The 17,187-nt window shown below is 32.1% G+C and overlaps 1 protein-coding gene across 2 annotated transcripts in view; it reads left to right on the top strand.

Annotated features, from left to right (window-relative positions):
• LOC149090184 (phospholipid-transporting ATPase ABCA3-like) overlaps nt 1-16,919 on the top strand; it is a 48,819-nt gene extending 31,900 nt beyond the window's left edge. Inside the window, exons 18-23 of one of the 2 annotated variants that reach the window (XM_089232520.1) lie at nt 709-834; nt 5,285-5,512; nt 9,158-9,657; nt 10,444-10,631; nt 12,471-12,641; nt 15,908-16,919. In XM_089232520.1, the coding sequence (XP_089088646.1) occupies nt 709-834; nt 5,285-5,512; nt 9,158-9,657; nt 10,444-10,631; nt 12,471-12,641; nt 15,908-16,403 (1,709 nt within the window). In that variant the 3' untranslated portion in view covers nt 16,404-16,919. The remainder of the gene's footprint in view (nt 1-708; nt 835-5,284; nt 5,513-9,157; nt 9,658-10,443; nt 10,632-12,470; nt 12,642-15,907) is intronic. The other variant, XM_089232529.1, reaches the window with a different exon arrangement.
• Nucleotides 16,920-17,187: the final 268 nt, after the last annotated feature.

The following is a 17,187-nucleotide window of genomic DNA, read 5'->3' as shown; positions in this document are numbered from 1 at the left end:
TTAAAGTTCTAGTTTTTCCTCATTCATTTTAAGTCATAAAAAACACTTCATGAACTATATTTTAAGTAAATTGTAAAACTTTTTTATTTCGATTGTCAGTACTAATTACATGAATATTTTTGGGAAATGTAATTCATTAACTTAAAAAAAAAAAAGGTTTTTCCACTCCTCAATCAGATCTAAATAATTTTTATTTATTAAAAAGGTAATTTTTTTCCATTATCAGAGTAATTCTTTTATGGTGATTTTTCAAAAACCTTTGCTAAAGTAGAAACTAATTTAATAATTTTTATGCTATGAATGAATGATTAAGAACATGCATTAATTAATAAACACAGGCTACTTTTTATTGTTAGATCAAGAATTATTTGACCAAACTTAAAAAGGTGATAGAACCATTAATTTTTTTTGTGTCAAAAAAATTTAATTTACAATAATTGGTCAGAGGTATTGAAGGGTGTTATCTGGCACATTTGTAAACCATTCGTTCATTTAAAAAAAATTTTCTTGACCTCTCTCAAACATTGTTTTAGAGGTCCTTGCGCTGTAACAATTTAAAATTCAATCTAAAACTTCATTACCTCTCTCATGGTGTTGTGGAGTTTTCTTTTGTTTCACAAAACCTGAAACATTTATGTTTTGTAAATGCAAGATGATACAAAGCTAAACACATCCTCAACTATATGATCATGTTTTTATTCTTCTCAGGTCGTTTGCTGTTGCTTCTTCTGCTACATGGGTTAGCAGTCCTAACTTATGTATACGTTATTTCATTTTGTTTTCAAATGCCTTCAACTGCATATGTTTGTATATGTCTAGTTGCGGTCATAGGTGGTAAGTTTACATATTAAAACTTTTTTTTGCATTGTTTTTATTCTAAACATACACTCAGTCATGATAAAATTCATTAATCTGCCATTCTTTTTTTAAATTTAAAAACTTGTCTTTCATCATGTGTGTGTGCACTTGCTCAAGTGTTAAGCATTTCCATCAGCAGTCTGGATGTTTATGACATTTGCTTTTTCTTTTTGCATCTTTTCCATTGTTCTGTTTTTTTCCCAGTTAGGGCATTTTTTTTAGTTTTGGGGCATTTTTGGCATGTTCACAATTTTTTTTAACTTTTTAAATTTTTGGGCAATGGAAAAGATTGAAAAAATTATATGAATAATGATTGCATTGAGCACTTATGAAATAATGTGTTTGAATTTCTTGGAAAATGAAATAAAAATGTTTTTGTCTTCCTAAGCATTGGCATATATATGATTTTCTCGGGGCTAGGGCAAGTTTCATTTTTACTGCAAAAAACATCGCTCCTTCCCTCCCCCAGTCATGGCCCTCACATCTACGAATAGGACCCTTCGATCAGATTCTTTACCGGCTTCTCAATTAGTGAATGTCTTGTGAAAAAACAAAAAATGATAAGAATCATCACAGACCCCCAAGTTGGAGCCCTTTCAACCTCGCCAGTGCTCCTAACCAATTCATGAATTGTAAAACGTTTATTAGAAAAAGTGTGGTTTTTTTATGAAATCTAAACGAGAGGGGAAAAAATTTAAATATGATTTTTTTATGCTGTCAGAACATTTTTTTTCAACATTCAAATGTAACCAGTTTTTCAAGAGAACTTTGTTTATCATTTTATGGCAACATTTTTTTACAATTTTTAGAAATATTTTCTGAAGTCACTTTTACAGATTTTTTAGGGCAGCAACATCTGGGCCTTTTTCATCATTAATGCAATGTTATACATTAATCATACCATTATAAGAATATAGGCCTTCATTTATACATTTCCTTGTCTGCACACCCAGTTTTTTTCATGATTAGTCCCCCCTAAACCCAAGTTATTTAATTGAGTAGACAGTTGAATTACTGGTATGCAAGGCATCTAGGTGACCAATCACAAACAGCAGAGCAATAGAGCCCAGCTGAGAACTCAACATTGCTATACTCCTAAAGATGCTTGCACTCAAGCGAGCATTCCCAAACCGAGTGTAAAATATCTTCCAGATCATCCAAACTTTCTCGATGTGCAGTAGTGATATAAGAATATAAAAAGAGAGAGAGAGAGAGAGAGAGTGATAATTGCTTTCTCAAGGATGCCATGAATGTAAAAAGTAAGGAAATTCTTTTTTCCATAGATTAAAGAAGAGTCTTCAGGACAATTCTATCACAGGGTGACTACAAGTACTATCCCAACGTCCTCTATATACATCTTCTTTATTCTTTGATCTGTTTACTTATATTTTCTTTGTGTGCATAGTTTTTATTGGTTAAGTGCTATATCTGTTATTCAGACTCGTTCGACTATTTCATAGTAGAGGACTATCAATACTAAACTTTCCATGCACCTTGTACACATTCCTGAGCAGAATTTCTAACCAATCTGTATATACTAGAATGTGTGTTCTGAATAGCTGTAACATACATATGTTGTCAGAGTTATGTTTGTTCCATGTTCTGCTCGTGCTGCCATCTGCCTTCCATAGTTGCAAGTGAAGATGGTAAATGATTGAATTCTGCCGGAGAGACAACCCCATTCGTGTGGCTTTCTGCTCATCTGTAAGCTGTCGGGATACCCTGCAAGAATATGCCTTTCAGTAGCCCAATTGCTCATGCACGATATTGTGTACACTGCCAATGAAGATGTCAAGGATGTAACTAGGATTTTTGCCACTCGAGGCAAATATGATTCAACTGCCTGGGCAGTTGCCCCCCTGTCCCTCCCTAGCTACAACCCTGGAGATGTTGAGTTCCTGTGTAATCTTGCTCAGATAAATGGGACCCTTCGCCCCCACAAGAGCGGGACTCACAGGATGTCTCCGGCCCTGGGGTCTGGGACAGTTGTTATCATTTTTTGTTTTTTCATGCTATAAACTACAGGGAGGGGGCAGTGAAAAGTATTGCATGGGAGGCCTTATTCTTTTCTTTCAAACCGAGCACAATTCAGGTCTATCACCATTTATGGGTGATTTAGTACCAAGCGAGTTGTTCCAGAGATGTAACTGTGTGTGTGTACCTAACAGTCTGAGTGCATATATAGTGTTGTGTTTGATTTTTCAGTGCTGCCATCTATATTTCAGAAGTGAAGTGAGTGATGTGTTATGATTGAATTACATTTGTGCTGTTTGTAGGTCTGTTGCTCTCTGTGGCGAGACTTTTTAACTGGGATATCAGCTCGCATTCACACCTTGAAGTTGGGAACCACAGAAAACCAACTTCAGCCGACCACCACTGTGGCAATGGTTGGGTTCGAACCCAGGACCTTGTGACGCGAGTCCGTCTCTATGACCACTGTGACCACCATAGCTGCAGGGGCCCCTATTCCATTATGTGTGGAGCATGAATGCGATAACCAGGTTGAATCAAATCTTCAGCACGGGACACAGTGTCATCTGTGATAAACGTGCCTGGCCACCCTGATCTTTACTCGTCTTGCATATCTGTTCTGCTTTTATCGAATTCTGTACACCAAACCACACCTATTTTTGACATTGCATAGACTTTGCACACTTTCATCAGTTGCCGATGATTTTCAGCTCGGGACATTTTCTTTTAATTCAAAATCCCTTTATCATACTTCTTACTTCAATTGCCGACCACATTTTTGTCAGTGACTATCTTCTAACTGTGATTTCAACAGGCTACAACACAACTAGCTCCATCTACCAGTTGTGTTCAAAAACTGTGATCATCTAAGTTGTTTGGACAGGGAATTTGTGCTCCCTTCAGAGCTTTTGTTACCCTACTTTTTGAAACACCTGCATATTACTAATACACGTAATCATTATTGTTATTAGGTTGTAATTTGTTTATTTATAAAATATTGATGCCAGTGGCTTATGAAAGATTATGATTTATTAATATGTAAGTTTTGATGATGTAATTACAAAAAAAAACTTTTTATCTTTATGAACTCCAAAAAATGAGATTATTAAAGCACATTCCGAGATGAATCTAAGGTGAACAAAAATTTCATAAGTTACAATAATTTTATCTTCAAAACATTGGTCTAAAAAGTAAAGTAATTAGGAGTTCTTTACTTTTTACGCCCATATTTTTTTCTTTGTTTTGAAGAAATGTTTTGACAGTATTATACAATATATTACAAATACACTATATTTCCGAAATTCTCTGCCCTTTTTGTAATATAGATATTTTCTCGAATTTCTTGGAAAAATACTGGGCAAATCGTTTTGAAATTTGGGTAATGTTAACCCTATGCTGGTACTCACTATTTCCAGTAAAAATTTAGTCATGAGTGCATTTATATGTGACCATCAAAAAATTAAATAAGAGAAAAAATATTTTTGATCAACCCTGCATGGAAAAAAAAACTGCAAATGATTTGTAACTTTAACAAAATATTTTACTAACTTTGTGCAATACTTCTGTGCATTTTCATGAGAATAGTGCTATATGAATGTTTTCTATAAAAATTCTAATTTTCATGTTTTTTTGCTTACAACATGCAGAGTTTTCAACCAATATTTATGAAATTACAGAAAAATTGGCGCTACACATAAGATACCATGCAGTATAGAAATTTAGAATTTAATAATTCCTTATTCAATGAGATGTGAGTTTTATATGTATTTTTAGTAAATAATTTTTAATTGCGTAAAGAAAATGAAAAAATTAAAGTATGAAAAAAATTAAATAGATATTTTCTTCTCATGTGCAATTAAAATTATTTACTAAAAATACTCATCTCATTGAATAAGGAATTATCAAATTCTATACATGTGTGTGTGTGGTATCTCATGTACAGTGCCATATTTTCTGTGAATTTCATAAAAATTGGTTGAAAACTTCCTTTGTTGTAAGCGAAAAAAAAGTTTTTTTTAGAAAACATTCATATCTCTGGGAATATATATATATATATATGTTATTCTCATGAAAATGCACAAAGTGTTGTAAAAAGTTAGTACAATGTTTGTTTAAAGTTACAAGTCATTTTTTGTTTTTTCTGCTACAGGGTTGATCAAAAACATTGTTTTCTTCATTTAATTTTATATTGGTCCCCTAATTGCACTTGAAACTAAAGTTTAACTGGAAATTGTCAGTACAAGCATAGGGTTCACATGAATGAAATTTCAGACCAATTTGTCAAGTATTTCTCTACAAATTCGAGAAAATGTCTAAAACTCTAAAAAGGACACAGACTTTTGGCAATATAGTGTACATCATCTATCACTTTGTCTACAAGCATGTAGAAAAAATATTAGATGATCATAGTTCTCTTGCATATATATAGCATTAATTATGGAAATTATTTTTGCAGGAATCGGAACTGTTCTAACTGTTGTTATTTTGGAGATACCTCAAATAAACAGTATAACTGCAGCAAATATACTGAATGGGATATTCAGTTTTTTTCTTCCAAACTTCTGTTTGGGCCGTGCTGTAGGGAATCTAATTCAGAATGCTCAGTTCAACAATGTATGCATGATAGAAGCCGTGGTGGATAACTGTAAACTTCCTGAACCATTCTTTCCTCAATGTTGCCCAGGTGAATGATTCTGTTTATTTGATGACCCTTTTGAATGAATGCATGCAGACCCGTCAGTTGGGGGTCAGGGGGGCTGTAACCCCCCCCCCTCCCCCCAGCTTCAGAATATACACTAGAAATGGTATATATATACATACATACGTTGAGTATGTATTCTTTGTTCTCCCTTTGATGTTGAATGACGAAAAAGAAAAGTTGAAATGACGGTCCTGAATACATAGTCAGTATATACGAACGACGAACGCGCCATTATATATGGAGAATGCAAAGGTTTCAATTATAATAAAACATTTATTTAGACATGAGCTAAGAAATGACTGACTCGAGCCGATACAAAAAATATCTGCCTCAAAAGGCAGGAAAAATGACATAGATAATAATAATTGTGTAAGTGGTGCCATCTAGTGGCAATAGAGAAAAAGAGTATAATATGAAATAATACAGCTATATAATACAAACAGTCAGTTATATAACCTTTATATAAATAAGTATTGATTAAGTTTACTTTCTTCTTCAAATTTTACATTATGTGAATGAATAATTTATTTTTATGTAACAAAGTATTGTGACATATATATATATATTATTTGTAGTGTAATTTTTCATCAGTTTTTTCATCAAACCAACAAGCTCTTTAAAAAAAATGAAAAAGAAAATGTTCAAAGAAAGAGCATATCAAATGGGATATTTCTTACAACTATTTTTTGACATCAATAGTTGCTCTCTCAATATATATTGAGACCCTTTTATATTCTCTTATAGAGAACAATAACAAAATTATATGAAAAGGAAAACATTAAATAGCATTCATTTTATTTTATTTTTCACACTAGTCCTCTTCATACAAACGAGGATTGATTGGACCAGATCTAAATAGCTGATCTGGAATGGTTTTTCCTCCTCCCTGTCTCGATAAAAAAAATTATTTGGTGTGTGTACATTTTCTTTCTTTTTTGACAGTGTTCTCAATGTGCTGTACTTTTTAATATATCAATATATCTTCTCAAATGAAAGTGATGCCCATGATAGATAGGAATTTTGACGAGAACTGAGCTGATTTAAACTCTCAAAACCTCAGAATAGCCTTTTGTACATCAGACTTATGTTTTATTAATCTGGGCTACTGTTCCTAGGTCCTGTTTTGTGCTTTCAATCATTTCTTATTGCATTCACATAGTTATAGTGAAACCTCGCTACAACGATATTCGATACAACAATATTTTTTGTAGTCTTTTTAGGAAATTTCTACATTTTAAAGTTAAATTGTTGTCTCTTGATTTCATATTCCCTCTGCAAAGATATTTTTTCTTGGTACACAGAGTATCATTATATCAAGGTTTCACTGTATATGATTCTATGTTTGGATCTCTCTCTAAAGTCTTGTTTACAAAGACAATAAAAAAGCTGGTGATAGGTAAAAATTGTTAAAACACATTTACATGCACTACAATTTTTTTTCATTTGCCTCACTAAGGATTATAGAGAAAAGAGGTATGAACCTCCATAAATCCAAAAAAGAAGGTACAGTTTTTGTACCCTCTTTTTTTTGCCAAGCAAGTTCATTTATACAGGGTGATTCCATAGTTCCCCCTTGTCACATTTTAATCATGAACCACATTGATCTTAAAGGCATACTTCCAATAAGAAAGAGTATCCAAGTAACAGATTGAACTTAGTTACGTCATTCAGGGTGTTAGGTGTTGTATGGTTTTTAAAATATAAATAGACAATAAACCTAAATAGACAATTTTCGTCATTAAAAACTAACTTTTTATATGGACATCCTGTCCTCAAAAACCTAATTACAAAGTTGTTGTCCTGTCTCTCCTGAGGCCAACAAAGAAAACTCAATGTTTCCAAGTGTAATATTCGCTGAGATATTTGAACTCAAAACTGAAAGGAGAAAGTTGAAAAGGAACAGCATAAACTAATTCTTCTAACTTTTTTTCCTGATTTATGCTGTTCTTTCCCAATTAACTCTGTTTTTGAATTCAAATATCTCTGTGAAAATTGCACCTGGAAACATGGAGTTTTCTTTGTTTGTCTCAGGAGAGACAGGGCAACAACTTTGTAATTGGGTTTTTGAGAACAGGGTCTCTGTATAAAAAGTTAATTTTTGTATTTAAAAAATATCCAACCCCTTGCAACATGAATCACATATCTACACATTATTTGGATATTTTTCTGATTGGAAGTATGCCTCTAGAATCAACGGTTTGCCAGTAAACGACAGTAAGGGGAGTTATATGAAATTACCCTGTATATATTAGGGGGACTGGAAAGTAATGTTGTTTTTTTTACATTAAATTCAAACAGATAAATTTTTAATAAGTTTTTATTTTTAATCAATGATGTAATCACCCTCATTATCAACAACTTTTTTCTATCTAGTGTGCAAATTTTCAATGCCGAATCGATAAAAATCAATTGCTTTTGAGCAAAATATCTGGAGATGGCATTTTGGACATCATCCAAATTTTCAAATTTTTTGCCACTTAGAAAATGTTTTAGCGATCGGAATAAATGGAAATCCGATGGCACAATATCGGACGAGTATGGTGGGTGAGGCAATACCTCCCACCCCAATTCATTAATTTCTTCCAGGGTTCGTCTTGCGCAGTGTGGTCTTGCATTATCATGTTGCAGAATAACACCTTTTTTGTTGACAATTGCTAGGCACTTTTCAATTAAAGATTTATTTACTCGATCCAATTGTTCGCAGTAAAGGTCTGCATTCACAGTTTTTCCAGGTTTCAGCACTTCAAAATGAACGACCCCGCGAATACTCCATCAAAACAAAGGCACTTTTTTGGGGTGTGCTTGGCGATTCATTCGGAGAGAGCCACTGTCTTTTGCATTTTGGATTATCATAGAGGACCCATTTTTCATCTCCAATGATGAAGCGATCAAAAAACGCTTCTGTATTATCCTGCTGAAGCAATAAGTTGCACATGGTGGACTGGTTAGCTTTGTTTTCTTCGGACAGATTATGCGGGACCCAAACACATGCTCTACTTACTTTACCAATATGCTGCAAATGTTCTTGGATGGTCGCCAAGGTAGGTTAAGAGTGTTTGACAGTTCTTCAATTGTCTGACACAGATTTGTTTCCACTTCCCCCCTTAACATGTCATTGTCTAAAGTTGTTGATCTTGATTGATACAAGTTGGAAAGATCAAAATCATCAGATTTGAACTTAGAAAACCACATTTGTCATTTACGAACATCTAATACACTTGGATAAACATCGTAAATTTTTTTGGTAACAACTGTTGAATTACTACCTTTGTGAAACTCAAAAAGCATACAATGTCAAATATGTACCTCTTCTGGTATTTGGCTGGACATTTCACCATATATTGCAAAAAAAAAAATTAAGATTTAATTATTTACGAGTAAACAAGTCACTAACCTTAAAATGTCTTTGGTATGACTGAAGTACACAATAAGCTGATAAATGACAAACGAATATCAACATCAGCAGAAACAACATTACTTTCCGGTCCCCCTAATATTTAACATATGGACACCTTTTCATCTCACTCCTTCCACGTAAACAGGGCTTAAAATAGACAAAATTTCATTGCTATCTATTTTTTATTTATTTTACTCATTTTCTTTTTTTTTTTTGCTTATTTAAACTAGGAAAATGTGGAAATGAATGTATACCTTGGAACCCTAATTACTTTGCTTGGAATTCACCAGGAATTGGAATGCAACTTGTTTTTCTTAGTGTACAGTTCGTTGCATTCCTTCTCATCCTCACATGTATTGAGCTGAAAGTTTTCCGTCATTTGAAATATTATCTTAGAAGGCACAGGATAGTTCCAGTGATCCGCGAAGGTGTATTATCAGTGGCTGAAGATGATGCAGTAGTTGCAGAAAGGCAAAAAATCCTGAACAATAGTGTGGAAGAATTGTCTTCAACAAACCGGCTTATATTGAAACAGTTGGAAAAATACTATGGTTCACTGCTTGCTGTTGACAAACTATCCTTTACTGTGATGAAAGGGGAGTGTTTTGGCCTTCTTGGTTTGAATGGTGCTGGGAAAACCACAGCTTTCAAGATGATAACTGGTGAGCGATCCATGTCTTCAGGAGAGATATATGTTGAAGGATTGTCTGTAAAGAATTCGTTAAGAAAGGTAAGTGATATTTCCACCAGGTAATGAGCATAATTTTGATTTTTTTCTATCTGTGCACACAAAAGTGTTGTTTAGCTTAAGATGTTTCAGTTATACATAATATTATGTTTCAGGTATATACAAGATGATTTTCTCACTGAGACTCTAAACTATTGTCTGTAAAATATTATGATACAAATTACTTCGAGAATAATTTATACACATTTAAAGACGTAAAACAGAACCTGCTAATAACTGACACTGAAAATGTTCTCTTTCCATATCCAAACAATTCTTGAATGTGTTTCTACAAGTTCTGGAATATTTTCCTCAAAGTGTCACCGATAACAGCTTAAAGCTTTTGAACACCCAGATCTTCTTATTGAAAGCTTTCAAACTTTTTTTCAACTTTAAGAAAAGATCCATAATTTACAGAAACATTTCCCCCGCCTGAAAAATATGTTGAAAGTTATCGTGAAATATTTTAATACATCACAATTGGTTGTTTGAACTGTTCTATATGCATCTTTTAAGCAATGCCTATTTTCACTCGGTTCTGAATGTACTGCAATAAATTTGAATGTAATCTGCACCATGCTAATTAACTTTTATACAAGGGTTATGTAGAGAGTATAAAGATCATAGTGAGCTTATAAAATATATTTCCAAACCACATCCACTTTCAATTAGCTTGGGTAATTATTTCATAATAGTGTTAATTAAAGCAATTACTTATAATTTTAATTCATTGTATTTTTTAGTTGAGTTTTTTTCCATGCTCTCTGTCTCTCTCTCATTTGTATAAAGGTACAGCAGATGATTGGTTATTGTCCCCAGTTTGATGCCCTGATTGGAGAATTGACTGGAAGAGAAACTCTAACAATGTATGCTAGACTCCGTGGTTTGCCGGAAAAAGACATCTCTACACGTGTTTCTGATCTAAGCAACTTGTTGTCATTTAATGTGCACATTGACAAGTTAGTGAAGGAATATAGGTGAGGTTCTAAAGTAATTCTTCAAGTATTCTAATAATTTTTTTTCCTTTATTGATTAGTTTATGAAACTTTCTTTTGCATCATTTTGTTTCAAGATCATAGAAAAAAAATCTGTCTCCCTCAAGGATTGATTTTGTGCCATGCATTATTTGTGATTTATATTAATGACTTCTGTGTGTTGAATCTAAATAGACAACTTATGTCATTCGCTGATGATACATTTCTTTACATTGGGAGATGACAACATTTAGAATCTTATATAAAAAAAACAGAAGACGACCTTGGATATATTAATCAGTGGATGACCGAAAACAAATTCCGAAAAATCCAATTTTTATAGTTATACTTTATAAATTAAAATATTTAATAGATGATTTTTAAAGGACATTTTTTATGCATGAATTTATTCAATTATAATCTATGGATTATGTGCCTGAGGTGGGGCTTCCTAACCAATATCATGAAATTAAATAACACATACAATAAAGTAAGCACATTAATAATACAAACATTTAATACATACGATAACAATATAAATTATCATACACTGGACAACTATGCTTTAGATAGCTATATATATACAGACTTATAAATTTTGTGTTCAGAAATAACAATTGGCTACAACGGAAAGCAAATAGAACTTCAGCAAGAATCAAACATGAATTTGAAGTCCCAAAAACAAATAAACAGCTTTTTCAAAAATAATTCTCGTTTACTGCTCCAAAAATAGTAAATTAATTTCAGTTGACAGTTCATATAATTGTAACAATAAATATGATACTTTCATGCATGCAAAAAGCATTCAAAATTATAGAAATATATTTGAAGACTGTTTTATAGAACGCACTATGAATAATAACATCAATGGGAAATATTGAGATAATTTAATTGAAACCAAAATAAATTGAACACACATTTTTCATGGTGTCATGGTATGAAAAAAATATATCGATATATATATCTCCATGAGCATATCTATATGTGTATGTATATATGAGTAGTATTGTGAAACGAAAAGAGATATATTTATTCCATAGACTTATTATTTATATGACTCACTTATTTGTTAAACATTTTAATGTTTGAGATCTGATAATTCAAATTTTTACAGTTCATAACATTTTGAAATATTCATATTTTATTACGTAACATTTACTAACATAGTATATGGTACAAAATATAACAATTTAATTCACAGGGCTGCCTGAAAGGATATTATGTACCTTGGGGCCCAATATGGGTGTTCGTATCTTGTCCTTTCTATGTGGTTTTTGTTTTGTTTTGTCTTTTAAATGTATTTTGTGTTTGTTTTTGCAAATAAAAAAAATCTATCCATATAATAGGGGTAGCTTAACTAATTTTACCGCATTAGCCATATATACAGTAAAACCTTTCTTTTGCATTCACCAGCTGGAGAAAAAAATTTGTCCATAAAAAAAGAATGGTGACCATTAATCAGGGATTTGGATGCATAGGTGATCGCATCTGAGAAGTGTCTGTTAAGAGGGGTTTTACGGTACTAAATATATTCTTGCAAGGTTCTATGTGTATTAAAAAAACACTTTAGTTATAATTTACGTATTCATTATTTATTGTAATTCATATCAAGAGGTATACATTAAATCATGAAGAAATGAAATGTACACATTGTAAAGCATGTTAAATGAATCTTTAGAATTTGGATTATTTTCTCAATATTATAATATTTTGAAGAACTTTTTTTATCAGGAAAAATTTCTGCAGTATTTTTATTTAAAGTAATTTATTAATTTAATTAGTTATTGATTTGATTATGTTATGAATTTCATTCACATTTGTTTTTAATGAATACCTTACCAGTGGGGGAAATAAAAGGAAGTTGAGTGTGGCCATAGCTCTGATTGGTGACCCTCCGATGGTATTCCTTGATGAACCAACTACAGGAATGGATCCAGTTTCGCGGCATAAGTTATGGGATTCGTTGCTCCATGTAATGAAATTGGGACGATCTATTGTTCTAACATCTCACAGGTAGGTTTCAGATTTTTGATTTCCTTCACAATGCCAATGATAAAAATTTTTTTTTAAAAAATTAGTAGAAAACAATAAAATCAATATTATGATAATAATATCAACAATATTACTTGAGATGAAGTAATATTGTTAATTATTCCTTCGAATTACATGGAATTATTTATTTATTTATTTTTTTTTTTTTTTTTGCAGTTATATTTTGCTTTGTTTACCATTTATTTCCTAATTGAACATATAATGTAGGGGGGAATTAACTTCTAAATCAGTTTGTTACCATAAAATTTCACTAAATTAATTTTTTGTATCTATATATGTGATCCCAATGTATGATACATTGGGTGATATTTATATTACCTTTCTGTTCTATTATAACCATGATACATGAATTTAAGCACTCGTTAAAGTGTTCCAGGGTACGAAATGGAGTCTTGTACCTTGAAATATGTAGTGTTGTACCTTGAAACACAGTAAAATTACAAAGACAAAAAATACAAATATTATTGGAAAGTAGTATGAGTATTTTTAATGTGAATCACATATTTTGAAATAAAAAATATCAAAGCAATAACACAAATAAGATTATTAATATATGTGTACGAAAATAAAAATAATGGAAGTAGGAACATATTTATAAACATGAAATGCATAACACACTCTTCTACATTATATATTTCTGTCAGTTACTTTGATGTTAAATTATCATTAGAGATACAACATCCGTGATGTCAACATTTGCTATAACTGGCACTGAGGAACAATAAAATGCTTTCTCACCTATCCTTCTTAGGAAATTCACAATGGGAAAAAAAATTTTTTGATGCATTCCACAAAAACAAAACTGTAAACTTTGTTTTTTCCCAAGAAATTTGACTAGGAAATAACCGAAGGTAAATGGAAGAGAAAAAATGAGGGTAGCTGAATTTTTTGCAGGAGAGAAGTATAGAGCTATAAAACTTATTACAAATATAAATTGTATTTAAACCCAAAAGAAGAAGAGTTAAAAATTAATATGAGTTAGTATTTCAAGGAAAATTTCAAGTTTTATACTGTTTTAAGGTACACTATTTTTTTTTCGAGGTACACGATGGTCCACTATTTGTGAAAAGTATTACAACTTTTATTTACTGTGTTAAATATTATTGAGCACTTGGTATGGTTCATCAGATTATTGCATAGATTTTAATTACTAAATATGCAATGGTGAAAAGAAACTGCGAAAACAAATGCACTATTTCATTACTAAAATGCAGCCACTTGCAAAATTTCTTAAGATCACAGACAAATATCTGAAATAGCATTTAGTTGTGAGGTTATGTATTGTAAGTGTATGTAAGTGTTTCAAAGCTTACTATGGTCTAGGTACAACGTTTCCCCTACTCCTATTTCTAGTTTTTTTAAAAGTGTAAAGCAAACTTTGAATGTGCAATACTGTTGACACTGTTTATAATGATCATGTGCGACCAGGGCCGCAACTAGATGCTTGGTCACGCGGGGTAAGCGTGCATTTTGACGCCCCCTTGTACTGTTGAAGGAGAGATTTCAGAATGAAATTTGCACCCCTCTCAGGTCCAGTGCCTGGGGCACGAGACCCACCTGCTCCCCCCCCCCCCCCCAGTTGCTGCCCTGTGGGCTACTGCAACCATTTCATTATAATGGTGGTTAGGATAAATCCCAAATGATTCCCTGTTCATTCCATGTCATTTTTGATCCATTATAATGACCTGAAAAAATTGTTCAGTCAAATACAGTGGCTGTACTCTAGTCCTCTCTGCCTCTTCAATCCCCCCTCCCCAAGAATAAACAAAATCTATCCTTAATTTTATTTGAATTTTGATAGTGGAGAAGAGAATTCAGTGTGATCTGCTTGCAATGGTGAGGGATACAATTGAACATCTGATAAATATCTGTATGTGACTGATCCCCCCCCCCCATTTCCCATAGTTGGGGGTTTCCAGTAATCCGGATCAAGAAGAAAGGGTATGATGGGTTATAACCATGACATAAGGGCATGTCCTTCAACAAGCATTTATAAAGAGTCATACATTCTTCAGAGAAGAATATACAGACAAGCAGGCACATTTTTATGCTGAAAATCAGCCCTTTCTTGTTTTCATTCATTCAACATGGCTACCTGAAATAAGCATAACATGATGCTCTTGGACCTTAAATTACAAACATAAGGATGTGCATACACAACTAATTATTACAATTTGATTATTTTCTAATTTAATGCATTTTGATTGTAACTGCTTATGTCATGGGGTTCAAATATGAGAAATAATTAAGCTTAATATTTTTGGCGAACTTTTGATATAATGCCTTTCCAATGTAATGTTGTTTCCATTGAACAAGGGGGGTTATAATGAGCATTTCGATTACATAAAGTTTTTTATTCTCATTAAGGTATCCGACTACGTTGAAAACGTCATTTTGGAAGAAAATATTGATTTTCATTTTTTTATTTTTTATAAAAGCCCTATTTGTTATTCCAAAACAACCTTGTTTTGTTTATATGATGCTTAGAATCAAAGTTACGTTCACTTTAGTGTTGCGTTTTTACATACAAGTAATACGCGAATAAAGACTTTAAACGTGTTTTACGAAGAATGCTATTTTTGACATTTTACTTGACTTTGTGACATGATTTGTAAAAATTGGTACATTGCATCCTTACGAAATTTTAATGTGATATTTTGCTATATATTGTTGCGGTTATGAACCAAAATCTAAGGTCTATCACATATATTTTTTGAATTATAGTGTTTTATAAACAAAATGTAGGATGAAATTTCAAAAAATTCACACGTACTTAAACATATTTTGGTGTAACTTATGAACATATCATGCAATCCTTTAAATTTTAGTTCATAACCTGCAACATTACTAGCTAAATGTACTGTGAAAATCACAAAGCATTTCATTGATAAAATTTTTTGCAATCGTGTTTCGAATATCACATGAATTTTACCTAAAATTTGACATAAAAACGACTTTTTCTTAGAAAATATAATAGATAGACCAAAATTTGTCACTGTTTTCACCATTTTGAGACACTTTCTATCAAAAAGTGTATTTAAAGTTCACCCCAGAACCATTTTAAAGAAAAGTGACAAGAAAGGTAGTCGGATACCTTAAATTTGACCCAACACTTATGGCTATTTGCGTCGATTGCTGAAAAAAAGTTTCATATAGATTTCTTTTTCTTTCATTTTATTTACCACTCACTGATTACTGTCAATAAAATTGTTATTTATCATTTTCAGCATGGAGGAATGTGATGCATTATGTCACAGATTGGCCATCATGGTCAATGGTCAGTTGGCTTGTCTTGGTACACCACAGCAATTAAAATGCAAGTTTGGCCAAGGTTTCACTTTGATTATTAAAGTCAGGCGTCCCATTTCTTATCTTTATCAAGAGCAAAAATATATCCCGCAAGACGATGATCAACTGATTCCAGAGGTTTCTGAAGCCTCGCATGCGCATGTGTGTGTAAATGATGAACAATATCACAGGGAAAATATTCAAAAAGTGAAAACGTTTATTAAAGAAACTTTTGTGGGCTGTGAGTTGCAGGATGCCCACGAAGGTTATCTACATTATCATCTGCCAAAGTCTGATTTGAGCTGGTCTCAAATGTTTGGTACTTTAGAAGATGCAAAGAAAGATCTAAACATAACAGACTACTCCATTGGACAGACAACTCTGGAGCAAATTTTCTTAAATTTCACTCATGCTCAAAGAGAACAAAATCTGTGAATTTTATCATGGATGATTTTTTTTGTCATCATATTTTTTATACATGGAAATGCAAACTCTGTTGAAGATGGTTCATAGTTAAAAAACATTTATTTAAAATCAAGTATAACTGTGACATACTTAGTATGTCATGAAATGCTTATATTTATTTCTCATGTTCAACATTTTTTTTCAATGAAGTCCAGACACTCTGTGCATGTGTGAGAAAAATGTTTTGAACAATAATCATTGAAAAATTTTTATAATTCTCAAATGAAAAATAAAAATTATCGCCGAATCTCATCTCTGTTTTGAAAAACGCTGAAATTTATGCACGTGTAGCATTGTTGGGGAAAAAAGTCTGTATGAAGAGAAAGTTGCTCTTACCTTTTCAAATGATTAAGGTAACAGCTCCACTTCTCAGAAATCTACACTTTAAGATTTCATATTATTTTTTACCTAAGACATAAATTGTTTTTGCTGTGGGAAATGGTTGCTTTTTTTGTTCTCTATGAATGATATTTGTTGACGATAATGAAAAAAAAAAATTAAATAATTTCACCATTTTGTCTTACTATGAATTGTTGGCACTGCACAAAAAATAGTTATTCAAAATATCAAAACATCAGCAGTTATATAGTATGGTAGAACCTCTCCTGTCAAGAACAACAAAAATAATGATTTACCATGTATACATTCACGCTAATGCCTTTCAGTGTGTTATGGAAATCAAGATAGTATTTTGTATAGAAATACTCCCCATGTGAAGTGAAATTTTCATAGAATGATTTCAATGTGAAGTTAC

Source organism: Pholcus phalangioides, unplaced genomic scaffold, assembly GCF_987345545.1.
Source record: "Pholcus phalangioides strain wild (caught in Gottingen) unplaced genomic scaffold, Ppha-v1.0 ptg000001l_1, whole genome shotgun sequence".
NCBI classification, from domain to species: domain Eukaryota; kingdom Metazoa; phylum Arthropoda; class Arachnida; order Araneae; family Pholcidae; genus Pholcus; species Pholcus phalangioides.
Note: the sequence above shows the minus strand (reverse complement) of the source record. Positions and strands in the feature narration are given on the sequence as shown.